The 21,162-nt window shown below is 33.8% G+C and overlaps 2 protein-coding genes across 4 annotated transcripts; one reads left to right on the top strand and one right to left on the bottom strand.

Annotated features, from left to right (window-relative positions):
• Window positions 1–1,164: 1,164 nt before the first annotated feature.
• Window positions 1,165–5,063, bottom strand: LOC126774353 (diphosphoinositol polyphosphate phosphohydrolase 2). The gene is made up of 3 exons (XM_050495840.1): window positions 4,623–5,063; window positions 4,391–4,546; window positions 1,165–3,246 (listed from the first exon to the last, which is right to left on the bottom strand). The coding sequence occupies exons 1-3, from the start codon at window positions 4,719–4,721 to the stop codon at window positions 3,031–3,033; spliced, it is 471 nt and encodes a 156-aa protein (XP_050351797.1). The 5' UTR covers window positions 4,722–5,063; the 3' UTR covers window positions 1,165–3,030.
• A 344-nt stretch (window positions 5,064–5,407) lies between these two features.
• LOC126774290 (disks large-associated protein 5) lies at window positions 5,408–11,873 on the top strand. 3 transcript variants are annotated; one of them, XM_050495739.1, is made up of 9 exons: window positions 5,408–5,506; window positions 5,703–5,791; window positions 5,948–6,884; window positions 7,276–7,418; window positions 7,765–7,923; window positions 8,113–8,272; window positions 8,796–8,998; window positions 9,380–9,451; window positions 10,176–11,873. In XM_050495739.1, the coding sequence occupies exons 1-9, from the start codon at window positions 5,503–5,505 to the stop codon at window positions 10,671–10,673; spliced, it is 2,265 nt and encodes a 754-aa protein (XP_050351696.1). In that variant the 5' UTR covers window positions 5,408–5,502; the 3' UTR covers window positions 10,674–11,873. The 3 variants fall into 3 exon arrangements, with proteins under 3 accessions (XP_050351696.1, XP_050351695.1, XP_050351698.1); XM_050495738.1 differs by having other exon boundaries at window positions 9,380–9,454; XM_050495741.1 differs by having other exon boundaries at window positions 5,446–5,506; window positions 5,703–5,855; window positions 5,930–6,884; window positions 9,380–9,454.
• Window positions 11,874–21,162: the final 9,289 nt, after the last annotated feature.

Here is a 21,162-nt window from a genome sequence, read left to right as displayed (position 1 = left end):
AAAGTTTGACAAATTAAGTTGTATCTAAAAAAATAAAAAACTTACTAATATAAAATAAAACGTAATAAAATTACATAGTCTATGTCCGTTTTGAAACTTTAAAAATATTTTACGTAGTAGTAAAATATTTATTTATTTTATAGTATTCTCTGGCGCAGGCGTTAAGGGTCCGTTCACACAGACCGGCTCGGAGAGGAGAGCAGATTTTTATCACGTTGGAAACAGTGTTTTGAGTGATTGTAGTAAAGTTTATTTTTGCATTTGCACCTTTTTTGTCATTAAAAATGCCTGAACGCGCTTCGTGTGAAGTAATAAAAGGAGCCGACCGGCTCCGCTTGCGTGCTCTTTCTCGCTCGCACCCGCTTTCAGATCTCTTCCAGCCGGTCGATGTGAAATAGTTGGCGGCTCCGCTCCGGCCAATTCCAAGCGTATACGACCCGGTCTGTGTGAAAAGAAAAAAGCAGGCCGATGCTCTCCGAGCCGGTCTGTGTGAACGGACCCTTAAAAGGCCTATAGTATCTGCAGATTGGTTTCAAATTCAACTTCTCAAATCTCACAATAGTTTTATTAAGAGACTAAAAAAAGAAAGATTACTACAAACAGTATATATTTAGGGTCCGTTCACACAGACCGGCTCGGAGAGCATCGGCCTGCTTTTTTCTTTTCACACAGACCGGGTCGTATACGCTTGGAATTGGCCGGAGCGGAGCCGCCAACTATTTCACATCGACCGGCTGGAAGAGATCTGAAAGCGGGTGCGAGCGAGAAAGAGCACGCAAGCGGAGCCGGTCGGCTCCTTTTATTACTTCACACGAAGCGCGTTCAGGCATTTTTAATGACAAAAAAGGTGCAAATGCAAAAATAAACTTTACTACAATCACTCAAAACACTGTTTCCAACGTGATAAAAATCTGCTCTCCTCTCCGAGCCGGTCTGTGTGAACGGACCCTTAGAGCGAAATAAATTTGGAGTTGCATCATTTATATATACACTGGTTACTGCGTCGCGTAGAAAAAAGTTCACTTCGTCGCGTGTCGTCACAGATTAATTAAGACATTACACATACAACGGACTTGGCGTTTGGCGTTCACCTAGGACAACGGGCTAGCTGGAAACGTTAAATGTATAGACGGTTATAATAGGGCAGAGATAATAACGAAACGCTTCAGAAGAGCAATATAAAATTTATTTTTTAAACTCATTCAGGAATCTTAAAAAAAACATTAATTTAAATAAAAGTAAGAGATTGTATGTCTTTTCGTTTTAATGCTAACAAAATAAAATTAACATTTATTCCATCGCTGTATAAAAATATACGTAAAAATAGACAAAAGGAGATGTTACAAGAGTTACGTGTCTAGCGATAGATTATAGTTGTCTACCAAGCCAGGCAGACAACAGTGAAGCCGTAGACAATTTGCAGTACCGTCTTAATCTATTATTCATCCTCAAATTAGGATTAAAGATATTACAGGAACTACGTGAAAATAATTTTAATATACTAACTAGCACATCAGAAATCAATTGTATACAAAAGTTCTCACTTTATGTTCAAAATTTATTTAAATAAAGAACTTCGACCCTCACTATAAAATTTAGCTTTTCTTAAATTATTTTAGTATTTATTTTAAATAACAGCAATTTCATCAATTCGATGGATTGCAGTTTAAAAAATCGTCGTATTTCTTATTGAATTATTATACAAATTTCGATTTAAAAATTGCGACTCGTATTCAAAGTTGATGGTAATATTCATGTCACAAAAGATTTTGTCCAATAAATTGTTTCTATAATACTCATAATGGCAATCTTAACTATCATAACATAGTGAAAGTTATTGTCCATTCGTCTTTTATATTAAATATTACTTATAAAATGCTGAAAAATTGGAAGTTGTCAAACATTTCAAACTTGCAGAAATATTTGCATAAGTAATTATTTTTTAGTTATACACTCACATTGCTGGCGAGAATTCAAGAAAATTTCTATCACAATTTAACAATATTGAAATAAAACCTTCATTTAAAAAAAATTTTAAGACACAAAGTGCTTTGATGTTAGAAGAAATAATGTTGCCTTTGAAACCCGGTACTCTGAGCTATTTTGATAACTTATTTGTTGCAATGATAAATCTCATAGATACTTGCGACATGAGTATTACCGTGGTTATATTAGCCTTAGTTGTATATTTGACAAGTTTATATATAAGTAGTTATAAGATAAATTTATTTACATTTTCGATTTAAAAATTAGTTGTTTTATTTTGTGTGCATAATGAAGGTGTCAAGCCACAACGGCGCAAACATATGCATTTTTTACAATAATTACCTGATGAGTTTATTTGCTTTCAGAAAAATTATGTCCAATGCCATCTAGTGTCCGTGCCGTTGTGGATTTATGGCTATATGCATATGTACGTTAAATCCAAATGTGATAAGGCGCGTAAATTACTTTTAAACCCTAGAAAAATCGCACAAATATTTACAGTCGATTTTCATTACTTTTCCTTAAAATTTATTGTTCATAGAAAAAAACATAAAAAAATGAACTTGTAAAATAACACAGAACACCAGTCACAGATTTTTCTCTACTCTTTATAAACAAGAGAGGCACAACAGTCACCGCATTGAGTTTGTCATATTTTTTATGTAAACTAAATAAGACTCAAGGGCACATGCAGATAACAATCACTTAAGTTATTTTCAATATCAAAAACACAAAAAATGTCACAACATAGAATTACAAATAGTCAATATATTGTAATGGCAAGTAGAACAAAAGCTATTGAAAATATTATTCACTACGAACTATGTATAATGATGTTTATTACAAAATAGTATTCTTAAGCTCATCTGTATGATATTGGTTTAGTATGGTGTTAAAGAGCTGGGTAATTAATACATTTTTCATTAAGTGTTATGGTAGTATCCAGTGACAATTGTATTGTACCATAAGACGGCACTGCATAAATCTAAGCTTATTGACGCAGTGCAATGCTTAGTCTGATCTTAACCTAGACGGTGTAGGAGCTTAACTGCCTGGGTCATCTGGCTTGTTTTGTTTGGACCTCTTGAGTTGCTGCAGGTAGTGACGTTGGATGGGCTTGTGTAAGGCGAGCTGCGCGAGCGCGTCGTCGATGGAGAACCACTGCCGTTTACGGCCCATTAGCCGAGAGTCTTCCCATTCGGCTAGCTCTTGTGTTACGGTCATTACATACACTTCTGTCCTATGTTTGTGCTCTCGATTCTGGAAATAGAAAATTGAAATTGACAATATTAATATTGTATTTCAATACCATTGTCTAATGGTGTCAATTATGTAATGTTATAAAATTATTTTTTCAATAGATTGCCCAACTTTTATTAGATAATATTGATATGAATGATCCAATAATTTTACTTTAATGTGAATTACAAAAGCATTTAGTTGAAGATGTGAAGTAATTAACTCTGAACAAAGAATTAAAGAAGTAAAGTTGATTAAAAAGTCACATTCAGTCATTATAAACCAATTAGTTTGATTACAATGTTTCATTACTATGATAACAAAAAACAAGTATAAATTTTTACATTATATTTTAACACAGATATTTCATCACACTATTGTGCAATTAATAGAAAACAACATGTTTCTATGGTAACATAAATATTTAACAAAACTCTTGTTAAACATTCATACACAAAACAAGTCAAATATTTTATTATCTGATGTAATTATATAAGAAATAATAATAACTATGTTAACTCTTCTGATAAGGTTGATGACCCATTATTTATTTATATGAACATACAGCAAGTTGTGCATACTTTTTTAAGTTGTCACAACATTCATTAAATATTATTTTTTTTAATAAATTGCTTTATTTGTAGATTTAAGATGTTATGATCCTTTTACATGTAACAACGCAAGTGCACTCTCATCTCAATAGAGGAGAACACAGGGTCGTTGTCAGGCCCCAAATTACAAAAGGTTGATTCAGCATTATATATATACACTATATACACAGGTCCTAGTTTGAGATAATTTTTGCCTTGAAAATATAAAAAATAAATAAAGGTTATATTAGATTCCTTATTGTTTTGGATTTATTAAAACTTTTGTACTCAAGTGGAGTGTAATGTCATATACATTATCCATACAAAGATTTTTTTAAATGTAATATTGTTTTTGTTTATTTGAAATACTATAAAAACTAAGTCTCACAAAACAAAAAAAGGATAATATGAGGTAGATATATGCCTTTTATCATGTTAGCTAATGTAAGACAATGAATACTGATCAGTTTTCACGAGTATTTATACATAGATAACATATGGATACACTAATGTTGACATTTCTTTGTACTCCTGTCAAGAGGTTAGGTCAGTTAACGTAACATAAAAACATTCACCTCAAAAACTCCAAGACATCGTCCCAGCTTGCCGATTACACCAGCTTCCTCCAACACTTCACGCATCGCTGTCACCGACGGTTCTTCTTCGGGTTCCACGCCTCCACCCGGCACAATCCAGTTGTCAGGCCGACGCGAAGACGTCACAAGCAACACCTACGCACAAAAAACACGATAGTATCGAAAATCCACCACATAATCACTGCCCGTTAAATTAAAATACCATGCTAACCTCCGTTTCGGCGTCCGAACGTACGCATATACAAGCCGCGCGGCGCCTAAACCCCTCATCGTCGTATATCCGTATTGAATTAGGCTTTTCCTTAACCATTTCGAAAGAACACGTAAACACGAACAAAACAAACGATTAGAAACGAAAAGCAGACATCAAATGGAAAGAAAACTATTAACCGAACGAAATTATTTAGTGATCAACAAACGCCATAACCGAAGTATCCTAAGATAAACGTATCCATTTTCGACTAATTTATGAGTTACACAATGTACATATAAAATGAAACTAAAATAACAATAACACTACAATTAGAGCAATATTTCAGCTATAACTAGCTTTTGATAGCGAATTTCAAGCCCATGTTGAATGGTGCCTGACGTTTTCTCTGGGAAAATCGAAATAGGTTTTGGAAAGCAATATTACGACGAGTCTATCAGCTGACAGCCGGAAGCTAAGAATAGTATTGCCATAAACATAATGCGGGTTGTTTTTGTGTTCCATTTACTGATATTTTATAATATAAAATACTCTTTGATTTTTAATAAGTATTTAAAAAAAATCTGAAAGCAAGTTTGCTATTTTAAGAAACGTATGAAAGCTTCAAAATCATGTTTTTAAATATTTTGTCTAAACTTTTATTACTTTACTAAATACATTATTGTTTTAAGTGTTATTTATTGTAAATAATATAATTACTTTATGGATTAATTCAAGATAATTGATGCATATTATACCGCATTTACACATTTGGGGTATTACATATTTTTCAAAAGTCTCATATTGTCTGTGGCAAGTAATTTTGTGACAGTTATTTATTTGAAATCTAAGTTTTTGTTGATAGATTTTGTGTTTAAATTTCTTTTTCAGGTTTCATCTAATGGGTAAGAATAGTTATAAACATATTTTATTATTTGAATTGAATAAAGTGTTTACTGTAAAAGCAATTATTAATAAAATAATAATTTTGATTAAAGTATTTAAACTAAAATTTCAATATCTTTATATGAAAGTTTTTAAAGAATAGTGTAGCTAAAATTTTATATTTGGTTTATCTACTTACAATATATTTATTTTCAGAGAAGAGCTTCGATTTCGGTGCCTTGTTGCAGAACCATGAGAAGAAACACAAATATAAGCCTACGCAGCTTGTAAGCGTAGCCGGCGGGGTACAGTGTCCAGTTTACTATTAATCACTTAGTACTCAGAAATAGCTTGATAATCATGCATGCGGTAGGTTACATCTATGTAAAATGCTTCTTTTATCTACATTCAAAGAGAAAAAGCGATTATATCTCTTTTGATAGTGCACTCCTGATTTACAGGTGAAAAAACGACTAGAAAACAGCATTAGAAATAGAAAAAGTACTCGTCTAACAGTATTTGATAAAATCAGAAATCTACCAAAAACAGAGAGTCCAGTGCCTGTGAAAAAAGTTCTGTCTAAAATAGAGCACAGGCGGATGCAATTGGAAAAATGGAAGGAAGAAAAGGAGAAAAAGAAAAAAGAGGCATCATTACAGAAAAAGAAGCCATTCATAGCTGGTGTACCACATAATCCATTAAAATTTGTTGCTCCTCCACCACCACCTAAACCTGTGCCCAGTATATCTGGAAGAGTCACACGATCACAGTCATCTAAACAAAACACAGCGAATAATATCTCTAAACAAAAATGTACTAAAATTGAAACCAAACAAACTAAATATATGACCCAGTCTTTTGCACCTAAAAATGCTACCTTTAATCCACCAGTATTTAAAAATATGATTAAGATACCGACTTTGGCAATGCACACACAAAATGATGTAAAACAATCTGTTATTGATCAACCCTTACCACCAAAAGCTCTTAAGAATGCTAAATCAAAATTGATTCCAAAACATGAATTAAGAAACTTAAGAAGTCGATCTCAGTTAGTTGAAAAATCAAACAATAAGGGTAAAAAAGCATTAAGCCCAATTAAATCTTTATCATCGAAGTCAAGTTCAAGTATGGAATCTAATTCAGGCGAAAAGTCACCAGTCATTAAAACTAAGACTCCTAGAAAATCGATTCAGAATAATAAGATGTTTACTCCTAAGAACAAAATTCCTAAAAGCGAATCTAGTTCAGAGGAGAAATTACGTTCTCCCAAGTCAACTGATTTACTGATGACACCAGAGCAAATAGTTGAAGAGGCTAAAAAGATAAGTCCGTGTGTCACCTTGTCTCGTGGTAAAGATAACGCAAGGAAGGAGATGAAGAAAAAAATTGTTGAAGGTATAAAAGTAGATATTTTTTTTGTTACATAACTCATACTATTTTCCATTTCTAATCAAAATCATTTAATATATATAGCCGAGACAATAATTGTGAATATAATTTGTAATTATAATTCAACTCATGCTTTTCGGTGAAGAAAAACTTAGTGAGGAAACCTGCATGTGTCTAATTTCACTGAAATTCTGCCACTTGTGTATTCCACCAACCCACATTGGAACAGAGTGGTATGGAATAAGCTCCAAATCTTCTCCTCAAAAAGGGAGAGGAGGTCTTAGCCCAGCAGTAGGACATTTACAGGCTCTTACCGTAATATATATGTAGGACATAACAATGCATTCTAGTTTTAAAGTGTATATTTGTTTTTAAATAGATAACTTGTGTTTTCAAGGGTTGCTGGATGAAGATCAATGTGAGATTGACAGTGTGGAGCACTTTAGGAAGCAGCTTGACTCTGAAATCAAGCGCATGACCGAGATGTGCGATACATGGGATAAGATATCCGAGCAGATTGTGTTACCTGAAGCTGTTCAGGTACATTAATATATTTCAATAAAACTCTTACAAACGAATTATTACCTTATTTGCTTCTGATACTTTTTATTTGAAAGAAATATAATTCACATTCACTACTGGTTAACTTACAAGCTACTATTGTTGGATCCCGTTTTAATATCATAATTTTATGAATTTTCTTTATATATAAAAATAAGAAATTGACTTTACTTAAAAAGAAATTTTGTTACTGATTTTGGGTTGCAGTACATTTTATGTATATAAAGAAACTGCAACATTATGCATGTACTCATATGATTATTTAAATTTATAATCTATCTAAGTGTGGAACGATATAACTCGATGTCCCGGCTGCCCCCCCCAGGAGGCGGTGCTGGGCGCGGTGGGGCAGGCGCGGCTGCTGATGTCGCAGAAGCTGCAGCAGTTCGCGTCGCTGCTGGCGCGCTGCGAGCGCCCCGACCCGCTGCAGGCGCTCGTCACGCCCACCGACCTGCACGGCTTCTGGGACATGGTCTTCATGCAGGCGAGTTCCTATACAAATCTATTTGTAATTTACGTCTATTTCTAATTTGTAAGTTAATTTTGCCACAACATAGATAGAACTATTGTAGATGATTTTTTCCTTGCTTAGTTTGCTGATGAAACAGACTGGCAATCCAGTATGTTTTAAAATTTTCTAGTGAATTTGTTTTGAATTAAAATATAATTGCAGGTCGAGAATGTTGATATGAGATTCAAGAAGCTAGAGGAGATGCGTGCTCGTGGGTGGGTCGACGAACAACCTGTCGAGATCAAGAAGAAGGCAGTGTCTAAACCGGCCGTCAGCCGCAGCCGACCCGCCGCCACCAGCCGGTTGAAGGACATTATCGCCGGTATGTGACTTAGTATAAGTACTGTTTACATTAAAACCTAAAATTGTATATACAAATAAAATCTTGACGGCATGGAAGGTTGTCGTGGATGCTAACAGCATTTTCCCTTTGAATCGCTATTCCGATCCTCTGGTCGAAAATGAATATCCCCGTTTGCCACCAATAGAATCAAAACGAGGAAGTTTTATATTTAATAAAAGTTTTAGCACTATTAATTCAAGGTCCAAGAGTTTCAACTGCAAACATAACAAAGAAATTATTAGGAATATATAATAAACTATTATATGTGACATTTGTTGTTAGTTTTTTCGCGGTGGCTTCGGATTTTAACATTATTTCCCCGATATAATTTAGAATTAGTGTGTCAACACATATAGCGTCCCACACTACGGCCCGTCCTCGTTCCCAGGGAGCCAGTGTCAGTCTATCAGGTCACTTGCCATCATCATGAATAATTCCACAGAGCTCAATTAGGGCAGGTGGCATATATATCCAATATACTTATTCGTAATTATTTAAACAGCCGCCCGAAAAGCCAAGAAAGATCACCAAGTTGAAGACGTACCCGTTATTGAAAACACAGCCGAGGAGAGCAAAACATTTGAAGCTGGATTTTTCAAAGTCCAGTCGCCTGTAAAGTCTCCCAAGCAAGCATCCACTCCTATAAGCAGGCCGAGTCTCTTGAAGGCGGTCCTGTCTAACGAGGCTAACAAATCTGCTTCTAAGGTAAGGAGACCAGCATTATTAAGTCGTTTTTTTTTGTAAATTTTTTTTGTTAATTATATTTTTGCTTACATATTTTATACAAAGTTTATTTTTGTTTAATTTCAAATCTTTATCACAAAGCTGGCCTTGGCTTTTGATCGGAGTAGAGCGAGGGTGTCTCTCATTCCCCTTTGGTCGAAGCTTTCACTTCACTTAAATTGCCTTGCATCTAATGTTATATGAATACTAATTACCATATTTATAAAAATCAAAGAATGCTTATATACTCTTGGAATAGTATTTGACATATTCGCTTTCCTGGCATCTCCGCCTCCAGTCACCACCGTTGCCGGCGCTGGCTTCATAGTTTCATATTAAACTCACAATATTATGCACTAACAGAATTCAGCTTCGTATGCCATGCTTCGTGCTTCACTGATCGGCAAGAATGTCGAACAAAGAGAAGCGTCGTATGTGGTGAGTACGAAGACGCTTCTAACGCTATTTTTAACATCATAGTTCGATTGACACAATGCATATATTAGATAACTTTATTAATGATTGAAATTATGGTTATTATTAGAGCTTGACTGCCTCGTAGGTCTAGTGTAGTTAGGCTGCAGACTCGGAGGTACTGGTTTCAATTCCCAGGTCGGGCCAGTAAAAAGTTATTGGGGTTTTCTTTTTTAACCGATCGTGTCGGATTGTCGACACGACCGGTTATAGAGATAGCTAGTTATAGAGAGTGCTCCTGTGTTTGCGCACACACTTGTGCACTATAATATGTCTTGCGCAGTTGGCTAATCCCTTCTGGAGGACATTATTATTAGAACTTGTGAGAACGCTCTTCAATTTAATCAAACAAGTCTTCTTCAATTGATTAAAGAAGAAACCTTGATTTTGATTTTGGAATTAATTCAGTGACAAATCGTTTATTGATTTATATATAATAGCAGGCTTAAAATATTATTATTATTGATAATATTGTGACGTCATGGTTTTCAACTACTGGTTAAAAATTACAAATTGTTTTCATTAGAGCCGATTTATTATCATAATTTTTTTTTATAGAATCAATAGAAATTATGTTAAAATATATTTATTTTTTTATGATTAAATTTACTAGTGATTAAAAATCATTCATTTACTTATTCTTTACATTTATGACTATGAGTTAACAATAAACTTATATTTACAGCAGGACCTTGTGCCGTTAACACCGATAAACTTAAACGCTACTCCGGCCCGGAGTATTCTTAAATCGACGAAAAAAACTGGTAAGAAATCGATCAAAGTAGTATTATTCGATAAATCGGATTCGGAAGCTGTTGACAAACAATCCTCATCTGAGAATGAAGCGGATATAACCGGAGTGGAGAAAATAGATACAGATCAGAACGTGGATAGCGGTCTGTCGTCGATGGATGTGGAGAAAGATGTAGAAGGTAAGGAGAACAAGTCGTCGAGGAGGAAGTCCAAATTGATCCGCCAGGACGCGACGGAGGACCGGAGCCCCGTGAAGACGAGAAGCATGCGAAAGAGCATCCAGACACCGACCACTGAAAATGTAGAAGGGAAAAAGCGAAGTTCTAGAAAGAAGACACTCCAAGAGGCAGAATCGAATGTGGAAGAAATAAAAAAGGAGACACCTAAAAGGTCGACGAGACGAAAGAGTGTACGAGATGTGATAGCGTGATCAGTTTCATTTAGTTACTACTGTCGTATGTGGTTGACATTCGCCCGTCTCGTGCACATCTGTGGCACGATAACTTTATTTTTTATAATAAATACTATAAAACAACGATACTTTCTGATGTTCGTGTAATAAGACGATATACTATTTTTTTTATAAATAAGAACGATATTTAAAGACACTGGCACTCTAGCGATTAGTATAAGCTAATTTTATAAACGCTTGTTTAATGAAGGAAGTTATTTAAAAGCAAATTAAAAAGTGTTTGAATGGACAACATCATTTCTAGCAATAGGTAGGAATACAAACGTTGAATCTGCCAAATGAGTGAAATATGTTAGATATAGGATAGCAATAGCAATCTGTCTTTTTAGAGTGTTTAATGTTCGAGTTGGAATTACACTCGCGATCGCCATTGATTGTTACTCGTCACAATTAGAGAAAGTTAATTTAAAAATCACTGTAATCGTAAAACAATAACGGTGTTGCCTTAAAGCTGTGTTTTGACTGATGTGCTGATGAATGATTATTTAAATTGAACTTAAAATAACTTGGATATATTTAAAAAAATTGTATTAGTATAACACTGGTTTAAGCAGTAGAACCCAATGAAGAACATATTGTCTGCTCATATGATCACGGATTTAAATTCTGGCAAACCCTGCTACTTTTATCAAAAATGCATTGTGCAAGGTCTAAATCTTTTTTTCTTTACTGGACATGAATTTTTACCCAGAATGACGTTTATGGCATTACCTGTCGTTAAAAAAATATTAATGTGAAAAAGGATTAACATTGTAAACACAGTGGTACCACCATCATCTTTGTTCTACGACTGCAATGACTTGTTTGTCTTTTACTATATTTCAGTTATTATGTTGGGTTTATTTTTTTTTTTTTGTATTATTACAACCAGCTTTGATTTTATTTTATATTTTCATATATCATGTTGAATATTTTGTTTTGTTTGATCCATTTCACTATCATGTCTTAATGTCTTGCACTGGTTAGTCTCGAGCGAACTGCACATACTTGCATATGAGGTTATTATATGAAGAGGCATGTTTCTGTTAACATTAATTTAAGAATGATATTTTGGTAATTTAGTAATATGTCATATAAATATACTATGAAAAATATGTAAGGTGTCTGACTGATTTTTGTTTAATATCCTTAAAAATATAAAGAATGAAGAACTTTCTATGTCCGATGTCAGTTCTAATTGTTACGTTTCTTATATATAGAGTTACTGTAGTAATAATTCAACAATCAAAATCTCATTGCGTTAAATTTATTTATTAAAAAAATAAACATAATTTTAAAAAGAGATCTAGTTGCTTGTTCATTCTGTTCACATAAAATGACATGAATTGTTGAATATTTAATGCTTTTCGTTTTCTATAGAAAATCATTTGATTTTCAAATTCGTTACCTTTTATTTTAAACATACGTATATTATTTTGTATCATGATTAATATTAAAAATGTTGGTTTTGATATTTTCTGTTATTTAGCTAAATCGAAGAAAATAAATAAATCGTGAGGAACACAACAAACTTTAATTATGGGTATAATATAATGTATGCGTTTGATGTATTTGTAAATAATTTAAACTGTAGTAATTGTTCTTTTTTTCTTTATTACTATATTCTTTTTTTTCTTTATTATTATTGTTTGTGGTTTGCTTGAAATATTGATTGCCGCTCATTTGATTTTGTTTTTTTTTTGTTGACTGGATACAATGACGACTGACACAATTAAAACTTCCAAATATTAAGGAGCTATGGTAACACCAAAGTCATGCTAATATCATAATATAATATCTTATGATGTCAACTTTACTTGAAATAGGTAGACTGTGTTGATGACTTATAATAATACAAAGTATAAAATATGTGCATTGTACTAAATTTACAAAGAATAGCATAGGTTTTATTATATAACTGAATTGTATATTAAATGGTAAAAATAATACGCGTTTCATTTCTTCACAATAACCTCATACGAAACGAAGCTTAAATAAATGATGTATTGAGTAAGTCGATATTCAATCGATATTTACGAGCGTCCAAATATCGAAAATGTTTGGATTATAAAAACAAAATACCTACGTATTTGAAGTTGAGTTTTGTTTAAATTTGAGGAATAAAATAGTTAAAAAGCTTAGATAATATTTAATCCACAATATTAGTGTTAGCTTGATAAAATAAGTCTGCATTATGAAAAGAATTAATAAATTATAATTTATAATATTGCCATATTTACTACAGAACGTGATTTTTGCTTGTTTATTTTTTATATTGTATATTTAAATATTTCGTACTTTCATTATTTAGTAGCTCTGTTTTGACTACCGGTTCCGAAAAATATTATATTATGATTAGTCAGTTGAGTACTGGAAAGAAGCTCGCATTGTTTGCTTTTTAAAAAGAGGAACGGAAATTTTTGAGTTGTGAAACAAGTTGGTTATTACCACTGTTTTTTTTTTTTTTTTTTTTTTTTTTTTTTTTTTTTTTTTTTTTTTTTTTTTTTTTTTTTTTTTTTTTTTTTTTTTTTTTTTTTTTTTTTTTTTTTTTTATAGAATAGGAAGGCGGACGAGCATATGGGCCACCTGATGGTAAGTGGTCACCAACGCTCTTAGACATTAGCATTGTAAGAAATGTCAACCATCGCTTACATATCCAATGCGCCACCAACCTTGGGAACTAAGATTTTATGTCCCTTGTGCCTGTAATTACACTGGCTCACTCACCCTTCAAACCGGAACACAACAATATCAAGTATTGCTGTTTTGCGGTAGAATATCTGATGAGTGGGTGGTACCTACCCAGACGAGCTTGCACAAAGCCCTACCACCAGTGTGGATAATATTGAGTTGTATTAAAATAATAAAATTGTTAAGACGGCGAAGAGTGTTTGAATATTAACACCTGCGAAATTAAAATAATTAACAATTCAGAAGTGGGATTATATCGGGGTATACTGGTCAACTACTCTGGTGTGATCATACGCCTGCATCAAGGTATGTAACCATTAAATTTAATTATTTATCTATTATTTGTACTTTTAGTTAGAGTTATGTTTGTTCAAAACAATGGTATAAAAAATTCTTTTTTTTTTGTTTACTCTGTGATGAGGTGAGATTATTGATAATAGTAATTGATAAATTTGAATACTTGTTGTAAGATATATCATAATTAGACTACTTTAATTGTGAAATTGTGGAATACTAAATAAACAGTATCTTCTTGTTATAATTCATTATTATATTGTCATTTAACTGGTAATGAAATTAGTTTGTCTATAATAGGTTAGAAGGATACTAGAATTTATGATTGTTTTACAAATAAATATAATATAATACATTTTGCTCTGTCAATAAAATTATAATTAATAAAATACTAAATTATAATTAAAATATGCATATATGACGAAATTGAAAACCTAATTATGCGATTTTGCTAAGTTATAAATTTATGTACTTTACTCAGTTGTAACTAAAAATTGTGTTTCGTATAATTAACTTAATTTTACAAAATAGATACTTGTTATAATTATTTCAGAATCAGTGGATACAGTACAATCGAGTGAAAATGCCTCGTGATCGGTCCAATAGTAGACGGAGATCAACTGGGAGGCATCACAGCATTGTGCTGGGAGGTATTGCGAAACACAGCCGATCTCGGACGCGTGCTCGAGGCTCGAGGCAACATCATCGTTCACCAGCAGAGCTCCACGCTGATCGTCGTGACACCGAGCGTCGCAGATCAAGAAGATCACCTCCAAGGGAGCCCCAGGCAAGAAGTCGAAGCAGGTCAGTTGTAACATCTCCACTACAGTGCGCCACCCTTGGACACGCAGTTACGTGAACCGATAGATAAACTAATAGATCATAGTAGTAGTAGTAGGCAAAAGCGTCGCAGATTAAAGCCTTGTAGAGAAAGAGTTAATACATCATGTAGTTCAATACGTGATGTTAATAGTGAATTACTTAAATGTATCAAAGAGTCCTTACAATCTATAAGAGTCTTTACAACCACAAAATAAAGATGGTTTTACGAATAACAATGTAGTTCCAGAATTTGATCCTAAAAAAAAAAACAAACAATTGATACATGTAATAAATACACTTGTAGAAGTAATAAATTTTATTAGGTGTTAATTTTAATATCTTTAATATAATAACTTATGAGATATTTTAAATTTAATTATAACAAAATATCATATATTGTTAATTCGATGACAATCGTTCAGTTCTTCGTTTTTTATATATGCGCGGGAAAAACTATTATTTTAACTTTTTTTATCAAACAATACCGATGACGTTCTGAAACCGATTATATTTTTTTTATTAAATATATTAAATGAAGTACATAAATAAGTATTTCTAACACATGGTTGCAAAAAGCAAAATAATCCTCTGAGATTTATGGTTGGGATAGCAAACAGACTGCTCATTACGCTCTACCAAAGCTAATTGCTACTGCAAAAAAATGGTACGAAGGGCAGCCATCAGTTTTGATTACATGGGACGAATGGGTCGCAAAATTGAAATCTGCCTTCCCGTCATACGAAAATTATGGCCATTTATTTACAGAAATGTTAGCAAAAAGAGCAATATTTGGGGATGATTTAGAAGAGTACTGCTATGAAAAGTTTAATAGCCTTGAATCGATGTGGGATAGTGGGAAAGAACGCAGTAGATTACATTTTTTATGGAATAGGCGATAGGTCGGTGCGATACGGGGCAGAGGCAGTAGGCTTCGAGAATACTGATAAACTATTGGGTTATTTGAGGGGTGTTAAGCATGAGCGATTAGAAAAGTTCAATAAAAAACCGGTACGTTCTGTAACTGGAAATCCACATAAACCAATTAAGAATGATTTAGGAAGGCCATTAAAATGTTTTAACTGTCATGAAACAGGTCATGTAGTATCGGGATGTCAAAAGCCTATTATTAAATGTCAAAAGTGTAAACGCATTGGTCATGATGATCCTGAATGTAATAGGTGCGTTTGGGTAAATAAAGCCGAAGTTAGAACATTATGACTAGAGGCCAGTACTGACATGCGAGAAGACGACAAATTTATCAAGAGCATAACAGTTAATGATGTACAGTTAACGGGGTACGTAGATTTTGGTAGTCAGTGTACTTTGATAAAAGAATCCGTCATGAAAGGAATAGTACCACGCGAAAAGTGGCAAGTAAATAATCTACCATTTCTCAAGGGTTTTGGTAATACATACGTGAATGCCTTAGGTAAAATTAAAATTTCGTTAAGTATTGACAATGCCTGAATCTTAACCGATGATCGTGGGTTCAAACCCGGGCAAGCACCTCTGAATTTTCATGTGCTTAATTTCTGTTTATAATTCATCTCGTGCTTTTCGGTGAAGGAAAACATCGTGAGGAAACCTGCATGTGCCTAATTTCACTGAAATTCTGCCACATATGTATTCCACCAACCCGCATTGGAGCAGCGTGGTGGAATAAGCTCCAAAAACCTTCTCCTCAAAATGAGGAGAGGAGGCCTTTAGCCCAGCAGTGGGACATTCACAGGCTGTTTCGGTTTCGGCTTCAGTTGACAATGCAAAAATTACAGTAGAGGCAGTTGTGGTACCTGATAATTATCTAAATCATGACCTACTTATTGGACAGACTGTCACGGAGCAACCACACATGGGTATTTTATTTATTTATTTATTTAATCGATACACCACAGTATTTGAAATATGGCACTTAAAACAAGAATACGATAAAATGACAGATACAATTTCAAACACTTAATAGGTATATACAGCATTAATAGTTACGTTAGCCTCCAATAACAATTTTTTTAACGATACTCTATTTAATAAATACTACAGACTGCAATATAACACGCTTATTAATTATTCGACATTCAAACAATTAGCAAAAAAATAAAAAAAATGAAGTAAAAAAAATAAAAATAACTAACAATAATTACAAACAATGATAATATAAGATTTTTAGAGATAATACCGTAATTTACAAAGTACTAATATTAAGTAGAATATAACAAACTAAATATAACAGTAAAGATATCACAATCACAATAAAGCTCCCAGCGTTAATTTTTTGCGAAAAAGAGGTAGTGAGTCGTGAAAAATGTCAATGCCATCACTGTTGACTTTATTATATAAGTTTATGAGGTGGTTGAGTGGAGAGTATTTACCTATATTTGATTTGGAAGTTCGAGAGGAGAAAATTTTTTTAGAGGTTGTCTAGGTGCAGTACGTGGCACTGCTATGTTAATATTTTGTAGTAGATTTGTTGCATCCAAGTGGTTATTCAATAATTTATAGAGAGTAATTAGAGAGGCAATTTCGCGGCGTTTTTCTAGAGTGCACAGTCCAAAATATTTTAATCGTGATTCATAGTCGGCCTTATAAGGGCAACTGTTACTTCTACTAGCCAGTAATTTTGTAAATTTGTGTTGTATGCGTTCTAACCTTTCAATGTAAATCTTATAATGCGGATTCCATACTACAACCGCATATTCTAAAGCGCTACGTATAAACGAATTGTACAAAGTTTTGATAGTTGCCGGTCTCTTAAAATCATTGCAGTTACGTCTGACAAAACCGAAGCTTTTCCAGGCCTTCGTGGCAATATGATTTATGTGAGTGTTAAATTTAAGTTTGGCGTCGATCATAACACCTAAATCACGAACAACCGAAACTTCCCCGAGCGGTTTGCCCTGTAAGCTATACTGATGTCTTATTATGTTTTTATTTCGCGTAAACTTAATAAACTGGCACTTATCGACATTTAGTTCCATTCCATTCAAATCACACCATTTTTGTATGGAGTTTAGATCGTCTTGGAGCAATTTGCAATCATTCATGGATGTTATAGAGCGGTAAATCTTTAAATCATCAGCAAAGATAGAACATTTGCTGTTCTCGATACAGTGTGCAATGTCATTGATAAAGATGATAAATAATATTGGGCCTAGGTGTGATCCCTGTGGAACACCAGAGGTCGCAATAAACTCGTGAGATTTGTAACCACCGAGTGTAACTCTCTGTATTCGATCAGATAAGTACGATCGGAACCAAGATAGCAGGGGGTCATGAATGCCGTATAACCTAAGCTTGTAGATTAAGATTTTATGATTAACTTTGTCGATCGCGATACTGATGTCGGTATAGATCGAGTCAACCTGTTGTTTATTGTCTATGCACCCAGAAATGTAATGTATGTAAGTTGTGAGATTTGTAGTGGTTGACTTACGCTGGCAAAATCCATGCTGATCACTTGTAATCATGGTATTGATATATTGGGACAAAATTGGGGTAATTATACTTTCAAAGGTTTTGGATAATACGTTTAACATTGAAATCGGTCGGTAGTTTCTTACATCGCTCTTTGATTTCTTTTTATGAATTGGTAAAATATTAGCTTCCTTCCACTTCGTAGGAAAAGTTAAAGTCTGAAGAGATGTGTTATAAATAATTTTTAATGGGAGTGCGAGTAATTTACACGTTTTTCTGAAAAAAAGAGGAGGAATGCCATCAGGACCAGCTGACTTGCTTGGATTTATTGAACGTAATGCCTTCGATATAGTACGTTCATTTAGTGTGACGTGAGCGAGAGACATTTGAGAATAAAAGTCCGGACTTTCCTCTACGAATTCTACACAAGGCTGCAAAGAATAATATGAGGACGCAAAGTTCTGTGCGAAAAGATTACAAATCGCTTGACCAGAATAGGCTGTGGTGTTACCTAGTGACATTTCAGATGGGACCTCGGATTTAGCTCCACGCCGTTTTTTAACAAAACGCCAAAATTTTAAGGGATCGCGAAAGATTGAATCCTCGACTCCGGAAATGTAACGGCTGTAACATAATTCAAGTAGATTCTCGACGCGCCTACGGCTTCTTGCTAACTCTAATATATCTCTAGGATTCTTATAACGTTTGCACAGTTTCCTAACTTTCTCCTTTTCGTTAATTAATTTTATCAGGGAAGATGTGAACCAGACAGGATTTTTAAATGCTTTTGGCTTTCTTTTTGGAACATGAGAATCAATTATAGCGTACAAGATATTATACAATTTTTCTACCATAGCATCGACATTCCCGCAACTCCCTAATTCGGAGTACCAATCAAACTCTCCTAAACATCTGTTTATCGCGTCGTAGTCTGCCTTTCTAAATAAATATGTAGCAAATATTTTATTGTATAAAAATTTATCGGCATTAATTCGCAAAGATATTTCTAGTGCTGGATGGTGAGGATCAACGTTACTTAATAATTCGCAAGCTTCAATTACTGTTAAATTGTTAAAATTATTCATGACCAAATCTAGTATACGTTGATTGTGATTCTTAATTTTGTTGTATTGTGTTAGTGAATTGAGTGACAAAAAATCGGCAAAAGGGAATCCCAAAATATTATCGGTATGGTCGGGTTTTAACAGATCCTCGATTTCGTCCAGCCGCCAATTTAAAAAACCCAAATTAAAATCCCCCAAAACTACAACTTTACCAGGGTTAGATTGCATTACAACACTTATATTGTCCAAAATGAGGTTTAAACTTTCCAACGAGACAGGCGGAGGAATATACACTGCACAAAATAAAATGTTCGTAGAAACTCCATTTTCGGATACATTTACAGAAATCCATAGATCTTCACCGTTACTTTCCAAATGTTCAATTCGTCTAGATTCTATAGATTTAGATACTGCAATAAGTACTCCACCACCAGTCTTGCGTTGAGAGGAGGTTGACTGACGATCTCTTCTGTAGATGGTGTATTTATCCGTGAACAATTCCCCGTCCGCAACAGTGTCATCCAGCCATGTTTCGGTTGCAACAATCATCTCATAGGTAGTTAGTAATGTTGCCATTTGTATTTTATGCAATTTAGTTTTCATTCCACGAAAATTCTGATAGTAAACCTTGAATTTTGTTAACTATCTACGGACTAATAGTAAATAAGAGATTCTCATTTTAAAGATTGTTCAAAGAATTGTAGCTTTTGATTTGTTTAGCAGGTGACTGATCATTTTTCCTAACGAATATCCGACCATTGCGAATCCATACGTATCTTATTCCTTTTTCTTTTGCAACGATCCTGGTGCGTGCATGTAATGCTTTGTAAAAGGGGGAAAGATGTTCAGAGACATATATATTCGACTTGTTACCGCCGTACCCCAGATCGCCTGAATTCAATCTTTCGGTTTGTCTCTTCTTATTGAACTTGGATACTGCAGCGATGATACTGTCTCTGACTTTTGTATTACGCAGTTTGACAATTACCGACCGGGGTCTGTTATTGGTTTCATCCATTTTCCGTACCCTTGTGCAAGACAATATATCGGTCTCGGGTATAGGCAGTGAGACGGTATTTCCGAGTTGATTAATAACTGAGTATAAATTTTCAGATCGATTCTCTGGAATACCGCTGATTTCCAGGTTGTTTTCACGCGAATGTTGTTCAATAAGATTTAGTCGAGCAGATAAAGATTCAACAGTTTGATTTAGGGTACTGTTGTCTTTTGCAAGAGACTTAATTTTTTCCTCGGAAACTGCCAAATCGGCCTTAACTCGGTCGTATTCGAAACTCAGATACTCTACAGATTCTTTTAGTTCATTTAGTCTTTTCAGTTCATTTTTTATAAGCTCGAATTCTTTGGAAAAGAAAGTGGAAACAGCTGATTCAACAGACTCTTTTACTGTATTTTGGATGATGCGTTTAATTTGTAACATGTCTGGGTACTCCTTAGTTGGAGAATTCGATTGTAATAAAGTATCTTTACTTTTTTTTCGCATTGTGACGTTATTACTCTGTTCATTGTCTGTTTCCTTGTTGTCTTCGAAGTGAATGTTTAATGATTGTGGTACCGAACCCGTTGGTCGAATAGGTGTATTTGTGTTGTCACTTTTAGGTTGTTTACAACGACATCCGTGGCACATCCAAGAGCTCTTGTTTTCTTTTGACATTGAAGTAAATTTGTGATCGGATAACGTTAGCACACAGTAAGTCGAAGTATTGCTTGCACTTTGAGCAAACGAGGTAATCTCGACCTTTGATATTGTTGGCACAAGCTGCGCAGATGATAGTATTTTTATTATTTGACATTTTAGATCCGAAGTTTACTTTCTTAAAAACTTAGTTAAAAATTATTTGAATATTTTATTTCAGTTTTAGCGGGGTTCGAACTCAGAACTACCAGTGATTTTGCATTTGTTTCTTCAAGTGTATCCACTAGACCAAATGTTCAATTAACTATGCAGGTGAAAATAAGGTACCATACTTTAGTGGTAGAAATCGTTGATACAATTTGAATTTGTTGTGGCAGCTTATTGTCACATTAAAGGTTATAAAAATTTAGCACTTAAAACGTGTTGTTTTCCGTGTATATAATAAGTTTCACTTGATTCCTTTGTAAATGTAATATAACACTGTGTTTTTTAATACGATTTTACGTTGTATTTAATGAATTAAAGCGATTATTAA

The sequence above is a fragment of the Nymphalis io genome, chromosome 16 (assembly GCF_905147045.1).
Source record: "Nymphalis io chromosome 16, ilAglIoxx1.1, whole genome shotgun sequence".
Taxonomy (NCBI): Eukaryota; Metazoa; Arthropoda; class Insecta; order Lepidoptera; family Nymphalidae; genus Nymphalis; species Nymphalis io.
Note: the sequence above shows the minus strand (reverse complement) of the source record. Positions and strands in the feature narration are given on the sequence as shown.

Coding starts and splice junctions, on each gene's coding strand:
- LOC126774290 (XM_050495738.1), top strand. Junction 7,924..8,112: donor GGGACATGGTCTTCATGCAG/GCGAGTTCCTAT, acceptor ATATAATTGCAG/GTCGAGAATGTTGATATGAG. Junction 9,455..10,175: donor AAAGAGAAGCGTCGTATGTG/GTGAGTACGAAG, acceptor TTATATTTACAG/CAGGACCTTGTGCCGTTAAC.
- LOC126774353 (XM_050495840.1), bottom strand. CDS start 4,721: ATGGTTAAGGAAAAGCCTAATTCAATACGGATATACGACGATGAGGGG. Junction 4,547..4,622: donor GTTCGGACGCCGAAACGGAG/GTTAGCATGGTA, acceptor TTTTGTGCGTAG/GTGTTGCTTGTGACGTCTTC. Junction 3,247..4,390: donor GATGTCTTGGAGTTTTTGAG/GTGAATGTTTTT, acceptor TTCTATTTCCAG/AATCGAGAGCACAAACATAG.